The following is a 26,295-nucleotide window of genomic DNA, read 5'->3' on the forward strand; positions in this document are numbered from 1 at the left end:
CGACCACGAAATGTGGTCTTGCGTATTTTATTTGTTTATATACCGATGCATCGCTGCATATATACATACATATACTATACATACATATACCTAACTTTGCTCAGTATTACAATTTGATGTTGTGTGGCTATTATTGAAGAATTGTTTTGGTGAGTCCCAATGGAATGAATGGGATCAATCTGTGAATTTCCACCATTTTACGAGAATAGTTACTAGAGATAATTTGAAAAACAATGATGGGCTATACGATCATAAGCCCAGTGACCATTGACAGGTAGAAAAAAGCGACACTGACAGAGACAACGTTAAAATCATAGTTTCAAATTGTCAAACAAAATATTAATTTAGGACGTTCAAAATTTAAACCATAGATTATACACTTAATATATTATTTAAACCGCTTCGAAACTTTATAAATAAACACAAACTAAAAATTTTTAACCAGCCATGTCTTACAGTAAAGTTCACAGATATTTTTTAAGAACTATAGCCAGTAGCGGTGTTATGAGTGTTGATGAAGCTCATCGAGTCCTGATTAAATTTACAGGTATGTTCAAACTAAAGAAAAAAAAAAATTGCAATAATTTGGTTTCACGGAATCACCTGTGCAGTAAATTTACATTTTCTGTGTGAAATACAAAACTCATGTAGGTAATGTTGATATTGACAAGTAGCTGTGGCAGATCAAAGAAAGAAAGTTTGTAAAATTTAAATAATCTATTTTTAAGATCCACCATCCATTCCCACCTATTTTTGTAAGCCGATAAAAAAAGTTATATTTTATAAAGAAATTTACATTTGAATCACAAGTACATAACAGATTAGGATTTTTGAAAACAAAACATTGCCAATTTTTAGAAGCTTTGTTTTAAATACTTTAAAATTTATTCTTAAAAGCTCTCAAAATTATTTTTAACAAGTACATTTCCACCGACCTCAAGGCATACATAATGATTATATTTACAATACGTAGTATGCCACTAAAGCTAATAAAAAATATGTTTTAGGTGAGCCGATCTTGTTAAAGAACTGCATTCAAGAAATTAATGATGTTATCAGACCATATCAGCAGTCAATCAAAGTAACATACAATGAAAGTACAAATGAAGAAGTAGTTATATTCTTAACCCATGCTTGGGATTCAATATCTGAATCCCAAAAGATCTTTACAGCCAAGGAATTAGACTATTTCAGATTATTAATTGAAGAAATAATGAGTATTGATGTAAGAGAAATCACAGGCATTAATGCAATTAATTTGGTTAATAAAATGGGCCAGAAAATATCAATGCTCCAAGCTGAAGTATGTATTACAGTATTACTAATTGAATAGAGTATTTATTTTCTTTAAAACTTTTATTTTATAAACAGTATGCTATATTGTACAGGCTACTAATGTGACAGTGTACATAATGTAAATCCTTGAATAAGTTAAAATAATAAAAACAACACAACAAACCATAAATGAATATAAATAAGTTTGTCTCTATGAAAATTTTATCATAATCTCTAAGTCCCTTATGACTTACCTGACCATCCTACAGAGAGTGATCCTTAAAATTGAGTAAAAAGTTAGCTTTTTACTCAATTTTAAGGTCACTATGATTACAAATGTTGTATTTAAATGATAAATTTCATATCGAAATGTTTCAGAATTTATTGGCTAAATGGTGTAAAATGTACTACTTAGAGAAGATACAAAATAAATACCGCTTAGGTGTGAGAACCATAAATGAGTTTCAAGATTATTTTGAGAAATACATGCCTGATGTAATGAAAGATTGTTACATTTGTAAGAAAAATGTTTTTTGGGTAATATATCTGAACTTTAACTAATTATTGTATACTTAATAAACTAAATGCTAAAAAAGTTGCTATCATAAAAAAAATACTGCAAGGATTGTGATTGATAGGCAGTGTAGATTAATCATTCATCGTGTTATTTTACCTATTCTGTTGATACTAATGCCTTCCCGGTCTGTTGGTTAGTGTCCATAGATACTTTACAAAGGGATTTGATTTTTATTCAAAGTCATTGTCTTTGTTAAATTGGAGTTCCAGATTTGAGTGTAATACTGATATCTTATGTACATTTCCATTACTACCCACAAGATGAAAAGCTCTTAATTTGTTGCCATTTAATACAGAATGTGTTAAGCTAAAGTGCATAAGTTAACTAGTTAAATATTCCTCATTGTAAAACTCCTCTTGATTAATTAATTAGAAATCGTCAATGAAGAATCATGCATATTTTTTGTAATTGAATTACAATAGCAAGTTACATTATCTACACAATTTTGCTGCCTAACAATCATATGAAAGCCGAAATACAATAGATAAATATGGTTTTCTGCAAATTTATCTCCCTAAATATAAGTTTTTAAATTGTTTTTATAAGATCTGCATAAACTCATATTAAATGACTACATTTCATCTAGTGTCTATGGAGGTAAAATGGCATATAGGGAACTGACTTAACAAAATTATTAGGCTTCTGTTTTTGCTTAATAAAAAATATTTACTGAATATTTGAATGATTCTCTTTCAGGGGGCTAACTGCATAGCATGTGAAAAAGCTATTCATACTAGATGCCTTAATCAGTATTTAGAAAAAATAAAAAAATGGCCTTGTTGTAAAATCGACTTCAGTCCAGATCAACTGAAACAACTTAACGAAAGCCAGAGGTGAGTGATTCTTCTCGTTATAATCTACAATTTAAGGTGTTTGATTGCGACTCCTAAGCTCTTGCAATAAGGATGTGCTACAGTATAGTATTTTTTTGCTATCTAAAATTAAAATAAGAATAACATAAACCTATTCAGAATTTTTTATATGTTCAGAACTACTTTGAAAAGAAATTTGGGTCACGCTCCGCAACATTGTCATTATGGTGAAGTATATTATATAGTGTTATGCTCCTTCTTGTATTCAATTTAAAATATCAATTGTGATATCAGTTTCCATATTCTTATTCAAGCGAATATTGTTCAATACCAAACATACAAGAATTACTTGAAATCGAAGGGTGTTTATCGATATGTGAAAGATAATTGGCCCTAATAATAATTGGCCTTTTATCAATTATTACAAAAACATTATCGTATCGTATCGTTTATCGATTCAAATTGATCTCAAATTACAATGCATATAGTGCTACTAGTTTTCCGACAGCTTTGACCATATGGTTTTCACTTTATATTTGGTGGGCGGAGACTTGTTGGGATAAATGATGGCCTTTGTTTTTTGTCTATTATAATGAAATTTCTGTACCGAATGTCGTCTAAATCGGTTCACTGATTTTCGCGTGAAAATCTAACAGAAAGACAGAGTTACCTTCCTTAGGATGTATACTGTTAGCATTGATTAGAACAGGGCTGTCCAAACTACGGGCTAATTAAATTTACTACGTTGACAGGGGGCCGCAGGAAAATATATCCTCAAAAACAAAATACATTCCGGGAATTCCGCCAATAATAGTAAAATATAGCTTCACTTATAATTGATGTCATGGGAATGGAATGTTACAAGAATGAAGATAAATTATACCAAATATTGATTAGGTATATGTTTTGACAAAGGATTCTATGATCGTATTCTATGATATGAAAGTATTTATATCCAAAACTATTTTCTGATTAAAACATGCTGTTGCCGCGCCGTTGTCTGGACAGCCCTGGACTAGAACAATTCGATTATAAAAAAAGTTTAACTTTTATGCATAAATGTAACATACTTTGTGACAATTCTTAATATTACTGCCTCATCATTGATAGGCTCATCTTTTTAACTTTTTTTTATTGCTTAAATGGATGGACGAGCTCACAGCCCACCTGGTGTTAAGTGGTTACTGGAGCCCATATACATCTTAAGGTGGGTTTAAGATATAAGCTGTAAGGTCTCAGTATAGTTACACCTTACATATTACCGCTTCACGGTAGAAATAGGCAGGGCGATGGTACCTACCTGTGCGGACTCACAAGACGTCCTACCACCAGTGTAACTTTTAAGACGTTTAAGTTATGTACGATTTTTTGTCACTGTTATGCTGAAGAGCAGTTTAATCCGTAAGGAGAGCTAGTTGACATCAATCATTCTGATTGTGTAAAAGCCAATCAATCATTCAAACCGAGATATGTTATTTCTTCGCGGCAGTATTAAATAAGCGATGACCTTAGAAATATGATTTAAAGAAAAAACATAAATATATTTCAGAATGACTCAGATAACTCAAACCTTTGAAGACACACAGTCCATTGAAGAAAGGTCGGAGAATTCAACAGCTTCCAATGTAGAAAGTGATAATACAGAAGAAATGGAAAGAAGTCAAAATACAGATAACATACGACGTCGCTCTAGAAAAAGGAAGAGAGAATGAATTTATGGTACAAAATGTATTTTTATGTAGTTGTAGTTTTGTATGTGGAAACTTAGAACAAATATATATTTTTAATTTGCCCTTATTTTTGCCGTATTTACAAGCAACGTAATTTGGCTGGCATAAATAGTACGTAGCTCTTTAATACAAAATGTAGCTACGCAATTTATCTACACGAGTAATGAAGTTCGGTCAGAATTCTTTTCTAAAACAGACCAGTGTTTCAAATCGTGTCAATGTATATACTTATTTTCTCTATTCTGTATTTCTCAAATAAAATTCATCAATTTAACATTTTATATTTTTTAGAATCGAAAATTTCAATTTTTAAAACCATAAAACATTTATTCAACTGTTTCTAATTAAAACTAAATAGCTAAAAACATATTCTCAACTTTCTTCTGGACGATTTTCGCGGATTTCGGATAAAAATCCAACAAATATTTCCATTGTTCCAATTTCAAGTATACAATATCGACGACGGTGCGCGCTCGAAATGAGAAATGATGTAAGACTCCAACGTATAAACCCTGTAAAGAACATAATAATATGTTTTTAAATAACTTGAAATGGCGAAACTGATTTGAATGACCTCATTGACGTAATGATAGTTTTGTATATTGGGGGTGTGGCGGTAGCCATCATATAACGCAAGATATTTGACAAATGCCTGAATCTCGTTAATGACTTTTACAAGATAAGCTTGCATGTATACAAGTTCCGAACAACAACATTCGGACCGTCGATCACCCGCTCGGTAGAAGATCTTCCCTTTGTCGTATATCTATAGGGGCTATGCTCAATTTCCTAAGAGATGCCCTCCTCGTTAGGTTTGATAGATCCACTAAACAAGCCCGCTGTACTTTAACCCGTACAGTCCGAGCTCTGTAAAGAACGGAACTCTGGAGAGGGGCGACTGCGGTTAATACTGGAAGTAACTTCATGACTACCTCGAAGACCCGTGACCGATAAGCTTGTGGTCCATCTCGGTCGTGTCGCTTGTGTGTTCGGGACACTACATTGCTCCAACAATTTCTTGTCAGAATTGAATGCGATGTATGGTCAATCGGTAACTCAAAGTACTCATTTTAGAACTAGAGGCGACAGTATTCGCAACGTTGGCAAAGGATACCTTAAAGCTAACATATCTGTATTAATCGTTGATTAATCTCTGAAGAGTAAGATAACCAAGACAAGATCCAAACGTACTTGTGCGATACCGAAGCTGTCCTCGGGCCCCAAAATATCGTAAATAGACTCCGTCAAATTAGGATGAACTGTCAAAACTTCCACCTGTAAGGGAACCGTGTTGTTTAAATGTTGCCAAAGTTAAATTTAATACATTAAAATTTGCTGAGAACTAATGAGAGAAATGATATTTGCGATAATCTTTAAATAAATCATTGATTGAACATGATATGTTTCGTCTAAATGCTTTATAAAATTTGTACAAATTAGCAATTATCTCCAGTTTGATTTTGTTAAATTGCGTACGCCGTCTATTGAAGAAGATAGTCACAAATTACTGGTACATTTATGTGTAGCTTACCCGGAATTTTTTTGACTACTTTCACAATAAAAACCGTGTTAGTCTACTTCAATCTCCTTCTAAATAATCTACAACCAAAACTCAACAATTACTTGTCCTCTGTGGATAAAATAAATGCATTGGTCCGAGTCTCCGCACTGGACTATGTAGTTTCCGGGGAAGAAAACGCAATGTCTCATCCACAGAGCCAACATTCTCCGAAAATCTTCTTCGGTTCTCTTGAATATAACAGAGTCCCTGATATGAGATCCGTACACAGCCAACATCACCTGGCTGCGCAGACGACTTGGCAAGTTCAGGACTAATTCAGGCATCTACAATAAAAAGTATTAAGCAATTTTAGTAAATTAATACCTACTATAGTCGCTATGAGGCCCAGAGGTGGGAGCAGTGTGCTTAGTGCGAGCTTTTTAACGTTCTCGATGGCGTAAAAGTTAGCTCATATTTGTATGGAATGTGATCGTTTGCGTACGTTTGCCGCTAGGGGCGCTGTTCCAACTGCATACAAAATTGGGTTACTTTGGTAACTTTTACGCTATCGAGAATGTTAACAAACTTGCACTAAGCACACAGTATTCCACACGCGAGGCTGGACTTATGCTTTATAAAGCGAAAATCTCTGTGCAGGCGTGAAGTGCCGCTTCGCTCTGGTAAGGACTCCCACTATTTTGGACGCCAACTTGACTTTGTCCTCCAAATGACTCCGAAATTGGAAATCACTCGGAACGTCGACCCCAAGTATCTCAATATTCGTGGAAAGTTGTAGGGAAATTCCTTGGAATTGCATCAGCAAAAGATTCCCTTAAGATGTTTAATGTAAAACCGCATAACATATCCCCCTATAACATTTACAAATAAAACATGAAGCAATGTTAATGTAAACAACGGAACTTTAAACCTGTTTTCCTTGTTGTCGATTCCACAGTTCTTTTACATAGGCCCACATTTTTTCCATTTGATGGCCGCTCAAACCCATGTCTCTTAGGCCATCCCTAAGCTCATTTATTCCGTAGTCGTAAGCTATTCGCGATGATGAATGCGCCGATATTAATGCTGACATCTCCGATATTAGAAGACCTATACAAATTAAATGATTTTTGCGATTTTTTACGAATTACGAATATAAATTTATCATTCTTATAAACGGGACGAACAAGCGAGTTACAAAAGCGATGAATATACTTTATACCACTTACTACGCTGTTTGATATGCAAAAAGATCAAAAGTTTTTCCTCCAAACTGTTAAGACAACACTAGGTTTTTGTTGTCGTTAGGGCTTATACTCGTAGTCCATTGGATCATAAGCAAATCGATATGTGAAAAGTACATGCCATAACGCAATAGAAACTTTCAGTGCTGATATTGCCCGGATAAGCTGACGAGCTCTCGCCTGCCATATACATTACAACCCGCATGCTTGAGTCATGAGATCGAAGCCTCAATGACTGTTTCACTCTTCAAATCAGAACGCATTAATGATTTGCGGCATAGTTAAACTTAACCTTAACCATACGTACTCATAAAGCCAGTTTTATTATTATTTTTATTTATTGCTTAGATGGGTTGACGAGCTCACAGCCCACCTGGTGTTAAGTGGTTACTGGAGCCCATAGACATCCACAACGTAAATGCGCCACCCACCTTGAGATACAAGTTCTAAGGTCTCAAGTATAGTAACGACGGCTGCCCCACCCTTCAAACCAAAACGCATTACTACTTCGCGGCAGAAATAGGCAGGGTGGTGGTACCCACCCGCGCGGACTCACAAGAGGTCCTACCACCAGTAAAATTTACATACAATACGTTATACAGTATACGAGCACCTGTGCAGAATTTTATAATGATAATGATGATAATAGTTTCTATAACTTCGAAATTGTTTTGTGCTGTTACATCTCCAGTTCCCGTAATGGTCAGCAAGTTGATCACGTACCACAAGGACGCAATGTAAATCGTGAAGTAACTTTCCTGAAAGTTTTTTCATACGTTTTCTTTACCCAAAAATAATTATTTTGTTAATTGAATCGAGATAAAACTTGGCCGGCAAATGCTGGTCACGAGAAATAGAGTACCGCTTATCGGCTTACAATAGGAGAAAATACAAAACTGAGCATTTGGGGCCATAAAAACTTCGATATGTTCGACCCGGCTGAGGAACATTCTGGAAACTAAGGTCTCATTTTTGAGCAGTATCTTAAGACTAAAGTCTACAATTTATGTATGTTGACAGTGAGGACTTAAGATCATGAAATTAAATTATTCATGTCTACGAGATACTATAACGAAAGAAGAGCGCTTGACTGCCAGCCCACACTTAGCAAGCTGATGTTGACATTAGGCAGGACACATAGCGAGAGTAGTAAATAGATTTGAATAAGAATTGCGAGAATTCTTGATTGGAAATTAAATTGGGATTGCAAAGCGAACAGACAATTAGACCAAGGTTACAGAAACCCGACTTGACTTTAAGCGCTTGTGCTATATGAGGAAATTGTATATTCAGCTCTTTTTTTTTAATGCTTAGATGGGTGAACGAGCTCACAGCCCACCTAGTGTTAAGTGGTTACTGGAGCCCATGGACATCTACAACGTAAATGCGCCACCCACCTTGAGATATAAGTTCTAAGATCTCAGTATAGTTACAACGGTTGCCCCACCCTTCAAACTGAAACGCATTACTGCTTCACGGCAGAAATAGGCAGGGTGGTGGTACCTACCCGCGCGGACTCACAAGAGGTCCTACCACCAGTATATGACTGTACTGAAATTTATATACATAGACGATTATCATTATTATTGGTTTACAGTATACCTGTATATACTTGTGGGTTAAGTTAAGTTCTTTCTTCGACATCCAATTAGTGGACGTACAATGCACAGGCGTAAGGCACGATAACTTGAAAAATATGCAGGCGTTTATATGTGAAAGTATTGTTGCCCAAATTGCAATAGATCTGTAGGAAACAGTATTTTTAATGAATGACTTTGATGCGTAAGCTTATTCTTTTGATCGACTCAAATAGTTGCTTCAAGGATTGGTCTTGCTGTTATCATTGTTTGATTATTAATTTTATTTATACGATTGGCACTTACGTCAGTTTAAATAGTAGATTACCGGTTCCTATGTTTGTATTTTTCTGGCTTCGATAACTGAACATGTAAGAAATCCTGAATAGCTGCGGCGTGCGAAGATAACAAAAGAATATCATTTGCGTTGAAGGTTTTAGCGATAGAGTAAAAGCTATATAACTAATTGGTAAGTTCGCCAAAAAATCAAGTCTACGTAGAAAAATATTCGAGAAGTACCTGAAAAACGGAAAGAATATCTGTTTAGAGTGGATCGTGTCCACTGTTACGCCGGTAAGAGTATCTATCGCCGAATAGTCGAACGAATATCGAAGGATCTAGAAGCACCTACGCTCGAGAAGTACAACGCCATCTATTGTCAGATAGCGGAAACACAATACTCGAAATGTGGAATATTCTCGATAATTCTAGGGATGTAGTTTCGACTATAAAAGGGTTGCAGGGATGGCACGCAGTCTGTCAGTAATCTACCATTACCTGTAGCACACTTTATACACTTTACACACTTTATGTAGCGATGCAACGGTGTTCCAATCCCGCAAGCAAGTACCAATTCTTCTAATGAAATACGTACTTAACAAATGTTCCCGATTGACGTCCACGGTGAGGAACATCGTGTCATAAAAATCAAACCCGATAAATTATAATTTGTGCAATTACATGCATAAGTGACATAATAATATAATTACTACAACTGATAAGTGATGTCAATTATATTCATACGATTTTTACTTTGTTATCCGTGCATTTTTGCAGTCCACGGTTGATATAATTTTACTCTTGTTTTTTGTTATTGCACTCGATGTATGAACGAGAACATGGCCCACCTGCGGTCAAGTTGGTGTCGGAGGCTAAAGTTACCACAACATGAAGTCTGCTATTGGGATATGAGCTCGAAATCTGTCGCACCCTTCAAACTGAAATACAAGCTTCGCCGCAGAAGTAGACAAGATTGCGTTACCTACCCGCGTATTTTTTAATTATTTCTAAATAATTTTAATTAATTCTAATAATAAGGATATTATCATGTAGATCGATAAGTTTTGAAATAGTTAATTAGAAGATTAGTTAGAATAAAGCTTTTTAAGGTTTTTTACACACTTTTCTCGGACTTTCCTTGGGCTCAAAACGTAATCTCCATATCTGTTCAAGTATCCGGTGTGAATGTCCAAGAACAATTTGAAAATGAAAAGAGTGTCTACCACGACGCATTCGTAAAAGAAATAAGTAATTGATTGGAATGCCATTTGATAAATAAGCAACATAAAGTCGACGTAAGATGCGACGATAATTAAGTATTCTGGAAAATAAAAAAATTATGACTTATAAAGCATTTTTTTTATTTTTATATTTTAAAATTACTTAATTGTTTTATCCTTTGTTTAATAACTTACCCATGAATATTATAAATTTACTGTCAGGTATGATGCTCCGTCGGAACCATCTGTAATGGAAAAAAGACTGAGAAATAAAAAAAATAGAGTGACGTTCAAATCACAATCAAAAAAAGAAATACCTGTGTGGCTTAAAAATCAAGAACGTTGCCGATGTGAAATATAAATAGGTTGATGTTAATGATCTTGATCCGTGTGATTCGGCAGTACTTTTTTCGGGACTCTAAAACATATTAAATATAGGATAATTCGTTGATACCGCACATTGATACTTATGTACAGCTTAACTAAAAGAGTGCCTACCTCCATTTGTGAAATATCAATTTCGTTTTCGTCATCATTATCACCGGGCTCGTAACTCATAGCATATGTTTCAATCTGTAAAAAAAAACAACAATAAAGTAACTTTAAAATCAAGTTTTAGTTATGGTATTATTACTTACGTCATCGCTGTCCTTATCAAATGAAAACGTTGGCAATACGTAATCTTTGGCCGCTGAATCAACCGATTCTTTAACTTTCTTTAGCACAGAGGGATAGCTCTGTAACGAAGTTAACGTAATAACTCACTAATAAGATTTAAAACTATACAAACTTAAACTTAAAACTATTATATATATTATTCTTCTTCTTCTCAGTCGTGTCACTCTTGACAGAGTGGTCGTGATCGTCATGTAGTGTTGGAAGGGGCAGACTTGATGCGTCTCACGATGTCGCGCCATCTCTCCCTGCTCGAAGCCATTCTACTGCACTCATTTAAGGGACCTCCCACTGCAGTTTTAATTTGGTCGGTCCACCGCATTGGCGGCCTCCCGCGCGGTCTTGTACCATCAACGCTTCCCTGTACAACGAGGCGTTCTATGGACCGACCATCTCGTCGCGAAACGTGTCCGAAGAAATTCACCATTCGAGACTGTACTATACCAAATATTATAGTATAGTATATATAGCAGTCTACGAAGATAAACGAGTATACGACGCTGATGATGAGTGCTAACTGTCGCTCATAGACTTGAACACGGCTATAGGCATAGCAAAGTAACTGCTTATTGCTCATCGTTTTCAAACCTCGATTAAAAAGGACACAGCGGAGATAATTCCGAAGCCGGATGGTACGCGGACAAAATCTATACTAATATATAAATCTACAGTGGTTTTTACGGATGTTCCGTTATAACTACTGAAGCATGCATCCGATTGACTTGAAACTTGGTATCCATGTAGAATATACATGTACTTAATGGATAGGCTAATATTTATATGAGTGTTGGACTCCCTACACCAGTTGCGGAGGCGTTAATGATGAGAATCTTTATGGGGATGAGAAATAATAATGTTAATTTTAAATGCCCAGCGAAGCGGACGGGTACAGCTAGTATTCCTATAAAAGTATTGAAAATGATCGCAACCCTTCTACGTACCTACTGAGGATGAACTCTGCTCCGGTAGCGGGTTGTGTGTAAAACGAAAATAAAGGCTTCATTTCCACTAATTCCTTGAAATAGACCTCAGAGAACTCCTACGTAACATATGGTAAAAAAAAACAGAGATAACTGCTTGAGAACCTTGCCTTTAGTAAATTATAAAATTCTCTTCCGTCAATACTCAATAGATCTGTATTTCTGGAAGCTATAACGTTTGACTTGGTCAAGTATCTGCTTGCACCTCGTATGTTCCCGAAAATACCTCCAGGTCCCATACATGCCTCGACTTCATTTATATCTGATACTATGTCCACCTTTTTAAAAAGTTTAACAGACTTTAATTCACTAGAGTCATACATATATTTGATACGGAAATTGTTGATAGTACCTTGCCACGATATATTATATGCATATCACTCATTACTTCGTGTGATTTCAAAATCATGAAACCTTTTTGAAAATATTTCTCTTGAAGCTTTTTAGCCACCGCTCGAAAAAAAGCATATTCCAGGTTTTCGAATAGTGGTATTTCCCTAAGCGTTTTCTCGTACATGTATAAAACTGCGTCTTCTTTTAAATTCGAATGGAGTTTATCAAGAATTAACTGATGCTAAAAATAAGATTGTGATTTATAATAATTTATGTGTGAATATATATTTTTTTATTGCTAGATGGGTGGACGAGCTCACAGCCCACCTGTTGTTAAGTGGTTACTGGAGCCCATAGACATTTTCGACGTAAATGCGCCACCCACCTTGAGATATAAGTTCTAAGGTCTCAAGTATAGTTACAACGGCTGCCCCACCCTTCAAACCGAAACATAACTGCTTCACGGCAGAAATAGGCAGGGTGGTGGTGCCAACCCGCGCGGACTCACAAGACGTCCTACCACCAGTAATTACGCAAATTATAATTTTATGGGTTTCATTTTTATTACACGATGTTATTCCTTCAGCGTGGAAGTCAATCGTGAACATGATGATTGTCCATTGCCTTGCCGTACGAACTTAATACTTACACACCATCCACCCGTTCTTTTCCATTGATATTTCCAATATTCAATAACTGACTTCTTCAAATTCAAAGGAACCTTTTCTCTATTCAAGAACATTTGTAAATGTTTCATATTTTCTTGAAATTTTGTAACGACCGTATTGGCGATCGCTTTCAACGACGCTATCCTAGCGTAAACGTATCTAAAAGAAAAAAAAATGGAATTAATTAGTAAAAATGAAAATTGGAACTGTTAATATTGATCATAATTGATTCACCCAAAAAATAGCAGTCCGTGGATATTAGCGCATATTGACAATACAAGATGTCCGGTATCCTGCGCTGTGATGTCTCCAAAGCCTGCGCCACTAAGACTTGCAGCAGCCCAATAATAAGCCAAGAGAAAAACTGTTGATGGTGGATACTGCGTATCATTTTTTTCGTCTATCATGTCAATCCATGAACCTATGGAGTAAAATCCTATTATATGTCAGATTCCGTTTTCTATACTAATATTATAAAAAGGTTAGATTTGTTTGTTTGTTTGTATTGAATAGGCTCCGAAACTACTGAACCGATTTGAAAAATTCTTTCACTGAATTCTCGTTGAAATTTTTGTTAAAGATCCGAGCGAAGCCGGAGCGGGCCGCTTGTAAATTATCAAACACTGTAAATTTTAATGTGAGAAAAATGATTATACTTATCCGTTGATTTGCTGATAAGATTGATTAAATTAAATTAATTAAAAATGATACATTATTATCGATAGTACGATCATCAACCTTGCGACATGAGGTGGAAGTCTTAAGTTCACAACCTTTAAATCGGAACATATTACTGATTCGCGGTAGAAATAAACAGTGATAGTATACTCAGTAAACAGCGATAGTGTACTCACCACGCAGACATGCCATATTTCCACCTGGATTGTATTCAGACTTTATATACTTTTCTAGCGATTGCAATCGATTTATTTTGACTGAATAGTCATTTATATCTGTACCAATAACGTATGTACAAGATAGCATAATCAAAATTGAAGCGTATAGATTCAAAAAAAATAATGTTAATAGAAAGAATTGGACAACGCTCATGAGATACGCCTGCAAAGTACAGAAGAGTTTAGCAGTAAATCTTGGTCCGATTAAAGTGATATTAAATACCTACTAGGTGTATGACCTACCCGTTTCAAACCACTGATAGAATCAGCCCAAAAAGCCGTGCAGAGTTTATATATCTGCAGAACATTTACCATTTTTACAATGCAGTGGGAAAAGTGATTATGAGTCAGATGATCTTCAGTTGTGTGTCCTTCATCATGTTTTGGTATGAATAGTAACCATAACAAAAACCAAGGAAAACATGTTATCAGGTCTACAAGGAATGGACCCTGGAAATAATAACATTTTTAATAACTTGTCAGACTGAAATTACATAATTTTTGATGTGTGGATAATAACCTTAATATATCGTTTAGCTGTTAGATATGGATGAAATATTAACTGGTTTTTTTCTCCGTAATATGCCACATGCATCATTACATATAGATCTAAGTACATAATGTATTCAAAAGTCGATATTGACACTGCAAATGACCCGTATAGAGGAGCCATTGCTACTGCCACCTGTATTGAGAGAAAGATTTGTTAATTAGCCCTTCCGCAAGTATGCTAAAGATCAACCGTCACAATTCAATTTAATGGTGATATGGCATTAATTATGAATTTTGGAACTAAAATACTATAATAATAATAAAGCTTTCTTTATTCCATACAAAAATAATTAGCTCTTAGTTACAAACAATTTGAACATACATTAATGGATTAAAAAGTTAGTTTCTTGTATTAATTAACTGTTAATTATTATTTACATTATTTCTGTACGGACATCAAAAATACTGTAAAAATACATAATTTAAATATTTTGGTACGTTCCTGTGCATAAATACAAATGTATCGCAGATTATTGGAATGGGAGGTAATAGCCATGAGGGAGTTTTTAAAGAGTCCCTTCTTTATTTCGCCGTAAAATCGTGTTTTATGTAATTAACACCACAGTTGGAACAATATAAATTTTATTGTTATAGCGGCATAAACAATTCTAAGTAATTACATTATATTAGTTATTTATCACATTATAAATTATTTTTACGTTTTAAATATTTGGCGGTAAAAAGGTCCCGTGTCACAGACTATATTCTTTTTCCCACCTCTCGTGCGTTCCGGCTTACGCATCATAAAAATGTGCGTTCATAAACGCCACAGCCATATTTTGTAGAAAGATTTAAAATAAAAAACGGATTAGTCGGTTAAGTTTGTTTAATAGCCTATTTTTAGGTCTTTGGTTATTTTTGGAGTAAACAAATAAAATACGCAAGAGCACATCCCTTTCCTTTTTTCTCGAGGACACAAACACATCTTAACTCCGACCAATCTATTATTCTCTCTATGGTAAATTTGCTAAATGTAATCAAGATATCAAAATATTCTCTGAACCATTACCGGTATTAATAAACTGAGCATAAATGCGGAAAAAACTCTGATTATGCACCAGATGTTTAGAAATATTCCATCAGGTTTTATTACGACTGGCAGTAGGACATAGCGTGCGATGTTACTGAGCGCGGTGAATTGATTATAAGAATTCATATAGTTCATTTTGTTTTGGTTATAATAAGTGATAACGTTGATAAAAGAATCTGAAAGCAAAGGGTATTAATGGGATTAAAAAATATTGATATTGGATCTAGACATGAAAAAAGTACAAGACCTAAATTGTTTGGATTTCTGTTTCCTGTACCTTACGGATTTTATTTAACATATAAGCCAAACATTGCATAACATTACAAACTGATCCACGTTACTTTAATTATTTTTTTCATTCGTCAAAACCATTCTTGAAAATACAATCACGCCCTGTCCTAGCCTCTAAGTGTCAAATCTTTGATTTTTCAAGTTAAAAAAGGCACATCGTGCTAATTCTGAACTATGAATAGGATGGGTCATGCTCCACCTTGTCAGGGCCTTAAATTGATTGTCTTCTGCGGTGTTCGCTGAAGCATAGCTATATCGAAATGGGATGGGTCTTTGCGACGCAAACAAATTATGGTGTACTATTCTCCATTATCTATTAAATGTTCATCGTGAGGAGTAGTGCAAGTAGCTTCTCGTCTGCCTTCATTTTGCTAGGTTTGTTTTTGACTTCGAACGCCCATGCAAAATATAATGGTCTTTTTCGGGAAAATAACATTAGGTTGGTCTAATAGAATTTGTTACACAGCATTCAAATGTCCCCTGCTTATATTTTAACAATATTTTTAACACACATCAATCCGGGTCTCTACCGAATTTTGTCATAGCTTTTCTCCAATTAGTTTCCTTGGAGTACATACATTTTCCTCAGCGATCATAATTGAAGGCTGACTTACAATTTTCATCAATTAAAGGAAGATCCAAAATGAAACTACACGTAACTACCTCTTACGGTGCCGCACTGAGATGTTTCCCCAATTTGAAAACGTGCAAGGCAATACAATCTTGGGAAGAAAGTAAACTTGCGAAAATAAATAAAAATCACGTCTGTCAAATCTATCTAATGGACTTTGATCGTTTACTTAAAAAAAAACAATTTCTATGGCGTATATATTCTAATTTATTAAAAATGAATAAACGAGCTTTATATATATATATATAAATATATACATTCGAATCTCAGATATTTATGAGTAGAAGTTTGTCCCTTAAGTAATGTCATATCATTCAGATTTTCACGTACCGTCAAAAAAATCTTGAAGGATTCCTGTAATTTTAATTACTTTCTTACTTCTCGGACAAAATCGATGTTTAACGTACATATCAACGTTTTGCAATTTAGACAATGATTCAATGTACTGGAGCTCATTTGAAGTTAATAGATTCTCGTGTTCTTTCATGTCAGGGAAGAGACTTAGAGCCGACGAGTATGCCGAATAAGTTATAGATATCAGCTGGAAAAATCAATTTTATGAAAAATTTGAGGGTAGTTATCCTCAAACATAATCTCATTTAGTTTCTTGAGTTACAAGATACTTCAAACAACTTCAAACTACCTATTTTGTCTATGGAGTGGAATGGAGTGTGTTATTGAAATCTGTTTATCTGTCTTCCAAGTAGTTCTTCTACATTTGAATACCACATTCAGTTGTCTTTTAATGATAGTATTATATGAACGGTATATTTACGTTTTCATCTTGTACAGTTAGTATAAAGTCGTTTTAAAAATACAAACACCCAAGCAAAAATAGATCCTATGTACGATCCTACTACTGGGTTATTGCTGACGGTAGGACGTATTGTTAGCTCAGACGGTTGCGTACCATGACCCTGGCGATTGACTTCGATACGCCCTGATTTCTTAGTATGGTCTATTTGTTTTTTATTTCGTACATTAATAAACTTATACATTGAGATCATTATAAATCTGTTAACTCAAACATTGAATTGTATGTATGAACTATTGTATGTTTTGAAAACAAATATCAAATAATGACTTACTTTACAATGAGTTTTTGTAATAACAGTGTAAATAGCAGGGACACCGTACAGTAGCACCAGCAGACAAAGATGATTTCCTGGACCTATAATCCTTTCATGTTTTTTGTTGTTTTCGGTCATATAGGTAAGCATACAGTAGCCACTCTCAATTACATACATTTCCCTGGTAATTGTGCCGCTATAGTACAGTATTTCACCGGGGGGCAGTATGACGTCATGGGCCACTAAAAGAGATAGATTCTCAATTTTAAATAGACCTCAAAATAACCTAGTTTCATTCTACAGAGATATTCGTTCCGGTTTACATTCAATAAAAGTGTACTTCTTTTTTTCCTACCTATGCTGATAGCCTTGAGAGGCTATTTCAGCTTCGCCCTAACATGTAGGTGAGCTCACGGGGCTCAAACCAGAGTGTTGTTAACACTGGCCCTAGCAAGAGCCCTTCGTCGCAATGGAGTAGTTTGATGAGGACGGTGACCGATGCTTGTGATACCTAAAAGCACCGTTAACGGATCGGGAGGATCCGTAATGATGTGTTTTGGGCGACGTCGACTATTTACCATTCGGAGTGTACATGCAACAATCGTCGTGGCCTAAACACCAAACATCCGGTATACTCGTATAAAGCCAGCCAATATTCAATGCCAGTGTGTACATTGTGGCATTCTAAGCCAATAAAGATAGGCACCACGATCTTACTTATTTCTGCCGCGAAGTATTCATGCGTTCCAGTTTCAAGGGTGGGACAGTCATTATAGAATACTATTGAGATTTTACCCTATATGTCAAAGCGAGTCGTGGCTTTCACATAGTACAGATCATAGACTCCGGTAAACAATTAACACTTGATTTTGTATTTCATTTACATTTCGCTACAAAGTACACAACAATTGTAATAATAATAAACAATTTAAACTAAATAGAATGGCACAAAATGTAATTACTTTCAGTTAAACTCTGTATAAAAGCCTTGTTTTTTACTTTGAAGTAACGTATAGACGTTATCACTTTGAACCTTGCTTGATGTAGAACTTTCTTTCGAAGCTCTGACGGTATTACCGAGCTTTTTATCCAATTTTCTTCTGTTAGTTCTACGCCCTGTAATATAACAAGTTATTGATTTTGACTAACGAGGTACTGTTTTATATGTCTTTGTAGGCAGACGAGCATACGGCCTACCTGATGCTAAGTGGTTACCGTCGCTCATGGACGTCGCTGTCTACCATCTACTTTTGTGAAACACGTGAAAAACATTATAAATTATTTTCATAAACCATAATCTGTAAATCCATTAAATACCTACCGCACGCGTATATACCTCCGTTCATGCTGCTTATTTCCGCGGCCAAGCAGTCATGCATTCGGTTCGAAAGGTAAGACTGCGGTTAAACAATATAATTGAGATTTCGATCTCATATCTTAGGCTAGTTGAAATTCACGTTGTGATGTTCTATATGGTATGGGCTCCTGTAACAACTTTCTTTCATTTACCCACGTAATAAATTTATAAACGACTAGCTGTACCCGTCCGCTTCGCTGGGCATTTAAAATTAACATTATTATTTCTCACCCCCACAAAGATTCTCATCATTAGCCCCCCCGCAACTGGTGTAGGAAGTCCAACACTCATATAAATATTAGCCTATCCATTAACTACATGTATTTTCTACATGGATACCAAGTTTCAGTCAATCGGATGCATGTTTCAGTAGTTATAACGGAACATCCGTAGAAACCACTGTAGATTTATATATTAGTATAGGTACGTAAAAAGTACGTGATATAAGAGGGTTTGCATTCGTACCGAATTGTATTGCCACTGTAGTTCGTAGAAAGCCATAATTCTCGACTTTATCGTTTTGTGCATGTTGTTCTCTCTCATAAACTTGTTCACTGTTAAAATTATTTCTAGAAATGCTGTCTTAGTTCTGTGAAACATTATTAATTAAAAAGCTAATAGAGACAAGTGAGTAAATAATAGCAATCACTTTAGGTAAGGATATCGGAAATTGCAAATATCGGACTTGTATTTATGTACCTATGTATATTATATTAATTATGATTGTCATTGAAAAAAAAAATCCGATTTCAATGAAAACTATACATATTAAAGTTTGAGGTATCTTCTATGTGCACAGAAAATATGTACGTGTGCAAAATAAATATTGTGGGCCATAAAGATTTATTATTTATTATAGATCGTTAACGTTAAAAAATATGCTATGAAATCTCTCTTTTGTTCCAGTTAACCAATTATTAAAAATAACTGAAAACTACACTTTCAAACTGCATTGTAGTCTTGGTGTGTAATTAATTGCTTAAGGAATCAGTGTGCTTAGTGCGAATTTTTAACGTTTTGCCGCTAGGGGCGCTGTTCCAACTGCGTACAAATTTGAGTTAACTTTTACGCGATCGAGAACGTTAAAAAACTCGCACTAAGCACACAGACAGATATACAAAAATCGGTTGACTATTTGATATTTGAATAGCTAAATACGGGCATTATTTATTAGTCACAAAAATGGATTTGTTGCTGTTGTTTGTTTGTTGAAATAAGAACGTTTTAAAACCTATTGCGTTACCTTGACCAGTGCGTAACGACTGCTGAGAATTCCGAAATACAGTATCCGACCAATAAAACGCCATATAAACTGAGAAAAGCCACTACTGCCACATCGTATTGATCAACAGGAACGAAATCCCCGTAACCGATAGATAACATTATCGACGTAGAAAAGTACATGGATGTTAAAAGTGGATACGTTACTCTGAAATGTTTAGTATTAAAACCTAAGTAATACATTAGTTTATTGTTTTCATTTTAATTTATTATTATTAGTGAATTTTGCCACCCACTTCGAGAGATTAAATCGATTTAAGTCTCAATAGTATAGAATCATATTTATCCCGATCTTCAAACTGTAACGCAATACTGCGTTCTGGCGAAAATAAGCAGGGCGGTGGTATGGTATATCTACACTTTTGGGCTCACAAGACGCCCTACCATCAATAATTAAGCCCGCAAATTTATTTTATGCGGGTTTGATATTTATTACATGATCTATTCCTGAACATGTTTTAAGTACGTATTTCATTAGAAAAAATTGTACCTAGATGTGGGATTTTATGGGATTTTACACCGGCATAGTGTCATAGCTCGATACGAATACACCGGACATGTACATCTTGTCCTTTAGACCACGAAGACTTTGTAAGGTTTGGGGACTCCGAGATCAAATAGGTCAATGAACCCCCCTTTTGTGAGAGAATGATGCACTTGGGGGAGTCACAACCCTCAATAATGAGGAGAGCGACACAAGGAGGAATAGTTTATAGACATCACAAAGTACCGGTTCGTTAAATATAAAATAATTATCAAATGATATTTAGGAATTTAAGAATCAGTAATAACATACATATTAATATAATTTAAAATAAAAGTTTCTTAATCTTTGATTATTTAGTAGATACTTTAGCTAGTTCACAAATACTGCCGTATTAACTTCTATATTTTGTGAGGCAACATAAAAGAATCAGTCGGCTAGCCTATCATTAACATAGACACGCACTTGCTAGAAGCTACGTTACGTTTTACTTGGTCCTCGACAGTGCGAGCTCGGTTGAACCAAGATATTTCGGGGCATCGCTTCACATAGCATGATTCCAAATACAAAACAATTCCACACCAGTAACACAATAAGATTATGTAGACGCAGTACTTTAAAATCTGAAACATAATTCAAATAGAATAGAAGAAACAATAGCATAAGAGCTTAATAATACGAGGCCTTGCTAAACACATATTATACCTTTATTATAATGGTATTCAAAAGCAGTTTATTTTCCAATTTCTCAAAGTAATCACACAATCTCCATATCAAACACAATTTAACTCCTTTGCAAAAATAAAACAGATGGTCTCTATAATTGTCCGAGTAATGGACTGCTTTGTGAATTGTAACTATATATTCAAATGGAATTATTGAAATAATATCTAGGTAGAAACCTAGAGTGTTCATCCTATAACTTAGTATGCCTTTGAAATTTCTAATGTATTTCTTTTTCGTCTTAACTGCAGTCAAACTCGTAATGAATACGTTAAGGATTAAAGATATAGTGATAATTGTTTGAATGTAAAAGGTTAATCCATCTGGAAATTTCCTTAAAATACCGATAAAATATGGATAAAATATGCAAATGTATAAAACAAGCAGCAACATGTAGTGCTCCCAATATTTGGCAAGATAACAGTCTGCTTCCAAGATCCAAGGAAATGACGGGTTTATGCAAGTAAAAGAGGCAATTCTTTTTTTCACATGATCTGATATCATATACAAATCTAAGTAACTTTCTTCCAATTGATCTTCGTCGGTTATACTGTTTACATCTGTTTTACCTGTTAATCAAATTTAGATTTAATTTTTCATAAGATTAAACAAAAGCTGTCCCTAAAATTGCCAACTTACCTTGAATGTACCTTAATTTGTCTTTAAGACATTTAATACTACTTTTTTTTCGACTTCTTGAAGCATAAATGTTCAATGATAATCGCCTTTCATTTTCCCGATTTCGTTTTGTTCGTTTGCTTTTTTGTATTCGATCTTGAATTTCCGATCTTAATTTCTCATTTATCTCCGGATAAGTGATCATAAGTTGTATAAAACTTATTTTTGATAGAACTTGACATTCTACGTACGTCGCGGCTTTAACTGTACATCTTGCTGTAAGTAATGCAATCGTAGGTATTGAGCTTAAAGTCTAAATTCAAATTGTAATTTATGTAGGGTATAACAACCTAATTCATGTCTACAAACCAGGTATGTTGTGGAATAAAGCTATTTCGCCCAAACAGGTGCCTTTTGAAAAGGAAATCATCGGGCTCTCGTCATCTTCATCAGATAGTATTTCTATAACACCCTTAGTGAGACATACCTTAAACCAAAAGCAGCTGTTAATGTTGTTCTTATGATACCTAATTAAAAATTAAAAGTTATAAATAGAAAACAAAAGATTACCATAAAGGTCTTATTCTGGTTGTGACTATAAATAACATCACCCGGTAGGTAAAATTGATGAGTCATAGCCAGTGACAATCTCCTAAGGAACGATTCCGGAAGCTTCCTAAATAACAAAGAGCAATACAGCGGAACGGCGTTCAGATCGTAACATATTTCCATTTGCAGCGGAGACGGCAACATTTTCAACAGTACAGGTTTGAAAACTCCAGATTTCTGATACCAAAGATCTTCATAGTATCTAAAAAGGGAATTTTATTCATCAACTTGACGGTAAACAAACTTTTGCTCGTGACACCAAATATACAATCTAAATTCACTCACTTTAAGATTCGTGTGGTAGTTTCAGAGTCCATATTAATAGTCTCGAGGTATCTTCTAATTTTCGTCAATTGTCTGACATATTGTGCTCGTCTAGTACTTATTGTTAAAAATTGAGAGGTTAACGAACCCACAAAGACTATGGTCGTTAGTAAGAATCCTAACAAAGTTGCTAATATCGCAGTGATTCTCTCAATGGTCGTAACAGGGTAGAGGTCACCAAGAGCATTAGTAGTTAAAATCGTTACTGACCAATACGCACAAACATAATACCAATCTAATGTAGATTCAATCGGAAAATAAATCGCCGAATGAGACCAAGACGAATAAAATTTGTGCAAATCGAAACTTTGATTGGCAAATAAATACCAGATACACGTACTCGTGTGAACGGACAGTAAAAACAACGTCAAATATTGAAATAAAAATGTTGTCCATTGGTTGCTCCCAGCTTGTGAAGATTTATTGTAGAAGTACTCTATGATCCGATAAACTCGCAATGCGGCAAACAATGGAGATAAACTATGACAGTAAAACGAAAAATCACTATCAACTACTAAGTAACAAAATCCACATGGCAATGCTAGTACTGTATCTAAGATGACCTTGATCGTATCTGGTTCAACAATGTTAAGTGTTTTAGTCCACTGCTTGAAGAACTTTAAAAAAGCTTTTACTATCACATCGAACATAAATATGAAGTTTAAACAGATTATAAGTACTACAATACAAAAAGGGCGTTGGTTGGGCTTGCAAAAAGTGTAAATGGTACTGTCTAACAAATATGAGATAAATAGAGAACATAGTATAAAGAGGTCCCAAGAACTATTGGTGTAAATTAATAATAATGATTTTAGTTTGTTTTCAGAGAAATCCTGGCGTGTTTCTTGCAAAATTGCGTATGTTTTATGACGCTTTTCCTCATCGATCTCCAGGTAAACGTTGGGAGCAATAACTCCTGAAAACCCTTTTTCATGTTCGGACAGATTTCCTAAGTTAATTTCTATCTCGCTAGAAAAACGTTGATCGTCGGATATATCCTCTTCCGTTTCTCCACTTTGCATCTCCAGTTAACTATTTGAGGTCTAAACAGTTTATCGATACTTCTGTCCGTGGAACACTTACGTATTTGCGTAGAACTAGGTCGCTAAAGTAAAACTTTGTTTCGCAGAAATCATCACATATTTAACTACTCTTGTTCCCGTTTCTTGTAGGAAGTTTCAAATAATCTAACTGAAGCGAATTTCGTCACAGTCTAGTTGGTTATGCATAAAACGCTTTGGTATCGCACAACTGACATTCGTATTTTCAAATTTATTTGCGATGTTTTGAGTTTTCGTATTGCATCGGAGTTTCGAAATTTTAAAGTTGAAGTTAAGTCTTTAGATGGTTTTGTGACGTAATGTTTTCTCGCCACAAAAATCGTAGGCAGAAAACCGGATAAGTATATTGAAGACACGAGCTGTGCGCACGGCACTCCAACCTACATACATGATCATAAAGTAAGATAGAAAAAAATATGTCCACTTATTTTAAATTGTAGATTTTGTTAATCTAAGAATGCATGTTTTGTTATGATCATTATAAAATGATAAATAAATAATAATAAATAAATAATAAATAAATATTTACTAACAATCACGCCACGTTAACTGGTCCCGTGATAAGTTCGTAAAGAACTTGTGTTACAGGTATCAGATAACGGATATAAATGTAAGATTTTTATTATACACATACATATATTTAATATACATCCATAACCCTGGAAAAGACATTTATATTTATCATACAAATATCTTCCCTTGGCGGGATTCGAACCCGCGACCCCCGTTGTGTAGTGACCATGTCACTTACCACTACACCAGACGGCCGATTAATGATAGTGTTTATTTTCGTCACTTTAATATTGTGTATTAAAAACTAGGTTCGGATATTTGACGAGTGTTCAAGAAGTATTTTGTGCGTTCTTTTGCCATTAATCTGGTACATTTTAGATAATATAGTATGTATTATTGAAATATGAATATATGACAATTTGAAGTCGTCGTGGCCTAAAGGATAAGACGTCCGGTGCATTTGTATCTAGCGATGCAACGGTGCCTGAGTCCCGCAGGCGGGTACCAATTTTTCTAATGAAATACGTATTTGACAAATGTTCACGATTGACTTCCACGGTGAAAGAATAACATCGTGTAATAAAAATCAAACCGACAAAAAAAATTATAATTTGCGTAATTACTGGTGGTAGGGACCCCTTGTGAATCCGCACGGGTAAGTACCACTACCCCGGCTATTTCTACCGTGAAGCAGTAATTAATGCGTTTCGGCTTGAAGGGTGGGGCAGCCGTTGTAACTATACTGAGACCTTAGAACTTATATCTCAAGGTGGGTGGCGCATTTACGTTGTAGATGTCTATAGGCTCCAGTAACCACTTAACATCAGGTGGGCTGTGAGCTCATCCAACCATCTAAGCAATAAAAAATATATATTGAAATGCTGTGTGAATTTAAAAGAAATTTAAAGTGCGTCATTAATGTGTTGATAAAGTTGATTATGTAGAAACTGTTATTTCCACAGTAGATAGTTTCCATGTTAGTACATCCAAGCTCCAAAGCGCCTAGATAATTAGACTCGAGACTAGCTACCATAGTCGGCGCGGCCGCATAATCGCCTAACGTTTATGGAAGTCGAGACCGTGTATCGGTGAAAAATGTTGTCATAAAACGATTTTAATTTAAATAACTTTAGCATTTAGCCGTTCTTGTGTTGAGCTAATCTCAGTGTCTGTTTATTTAACTGAGTGACTTACGTACTTGCTGTAAGGAAAATGGAAGAAACATAATGATCGTCGATGATAAACCACATCTGTCACGTAACAATGAATAGAATCCTACTAATATTATAAATGTGAAAGTTTTTAAGAATGTATTAATGTTTGTTTGTTACTCTTTCACGCAAAAACTATTGCATAGATTTTCATGAAACTTAACAATAATATAGCTTACACATCAGAATAACACATAGGCTATAATTTGTAAAGATATTGTGTAAATTACCCAAAATATAACGATAAGTGTCAAGTAGGTAGGAAAAATCTGCCATCTGCAAGTTAATCTGGCTCGCGCTGCAAAAACCGTTGAAGTTAGACGTATGTTTGTGTATAATGTATGATGGAAATGGTTATCTTAAATAGTCCATCAAGCCCGCGACAGCATATATCTATCTTTTATCTGTAAACTACAGCTCTCGAAGCGAGGACCGGTCGCTAGTAATGAATGAATAAAGAAAAGCACGATTAGATTCATTTCAAATAAAATAAGTAAAGGGTATCGGAAAAGGCAATATTACATATTTTTTTGGATATAAGTTAGTCTATTAATACCTACTAATACTTTCAGTACAATGAAATTAACACTTAAACCTTATCATTTAAAGCCATCTATGAGCTCCTGTAACGAATTACACGCATTTCTTGGGGAAAAGTAAAAAAAAAAAATTGATTAGGCTTACATTAGTTCATATCTTTCATACATAATACCGAAATTGTTATCCGTTTAATTTGATAGATCCACTACATCAGATGGGGGTCAATTAACCATTTA

At 34.8% G+C, this 26,295-nt stretch overlaps 2 protein-coding genes across 4 annotated transcripts in view; one reads left to right on the top strand and one right to left on the bottom strand.

Moving 5' to 3' along the window:
* Nucleotides 1-307: 307 nt before the first annotated feature.
* Nse1 (SMC5-SMC6 complex component Non-SMC element 1) overlaps nt 308-26,295 on the top strand; it is a 69,110-nt gene continuing 43,122 nt past the window's right edge. Inside the window, exons 1-7 of one of the 3 annotated variants that reach the window (XM_089728365.1) lie at nt 308-358; nt 391-547; nt 1,008-1,303; nt 1,654-1,812; nt 2,549-2,685; nt 4,214-4,383; nt 19,948-20,175. In XM_089728365.1, coding sequence (XP_089584491.1) covers nt 448-547; nt 1,008-1,303; nt 1,654-1,812; nt 2,549-2,685; nt 4,214-4,376 — 855 coding nt within the window. In that variant the 5' untranslated portion in view covers nt 308-358; nt 391-447 and the 3' untranslated portion in view covers nt 4,377-4,383; nt 19,948-20,175. Of the gene's footprint in view, nt 359-390; nt 548-1,007; nt 1,304-1,653; nt 1,813-2,548; nt 2,686-4,213; nt 4,669-19,947; nt 20,176-26,295 lie in introns of those variants that run through there. The other 2 variants (XR_016323254.1, XM_089728364.1) reach the window with 2 other exon arrangements.
* On the bottom strand, nt 4,668-24,748 carry LOC114241301 (uncharacterized). The gene is made up of 31 exons (XM_028172087.2): nt 22,696-24,748; nt 22,372-22,612; nt 22,171-22,288; nt 21,823-22,077; nt 21,166-21,752; nt 20,926-21,083; nt 19,939-20,124; nt 19,161-19,284; nt 18,301-18,454; nt 17,357-17,580; nt 16,599-16,809; nt 15,326-15,522; nt 14,285-14,449; nt 14,008-14,214; nt 13,723-13,927; nt 13,103-13,289; nt 12,850-13,027; nt 12,220-12,441; nt 11,978-12,145; nt 10,851-10,949; nt 10,711-10,785; nt 10,530-10,630; nt 10,408-10,457; nt 10,115-10,313; nt 9,020-9,232; nt 8,739-8,880; nt 7,750-7,894; nt 6,824-7,002; nt 6,018-6,239; nt 5,586-5,669; nt 4,668-4,906 (listed from the first exon to the last, which is right to left on the bottom strand). Exons 1-31 carry the CDS (start codon nt 23,754-23,756, stop codon nt 4,745-4,747), a joined length of 6,519 nt encoding a protein of 2,172 aa, XP_028027888.2. The 5' UTR covers nt 23,757-24,748; the 3' UTR covers nt 4,668-4,744.

Source organism: Bombyx mandarina, chromosome 06, assembly GCF_030267445.1.
Source record: "Bombyx mandarina strain Sakado chromosome 06, ASM3026744v2".
NCBI classification, from domain to species: domain Eukaryota; kingdom Metazoa; phylum Arthropoda; class Insecta; order Lepidoptera; family Bombycidae; genus Bombyx; species Bombyx mandarina.

Coding starts and splice junctions, on each gene's coding strand:
- LOC114241301 (XM_028172087.2), bottom strand. CDS start 23,756: ATGCAAAGTGGAGAAACGGAAGAGGATATATCCGACGATCAACGTTTT. Junction 10,786..10,850: donor TTGATAAGGACAGCGATGAC/GTAAGTAATAAT, acceptor TTTTTTTTACAG/ATTGAAACATATGCTATGAG. Junction 6,240..6,823: donor ATCGACAACAAGGAAAACAG/GTTTAAAGTTCC, acceptor TTTTTATTGTAG/ATGCCTGAATTAGTCCTGAA.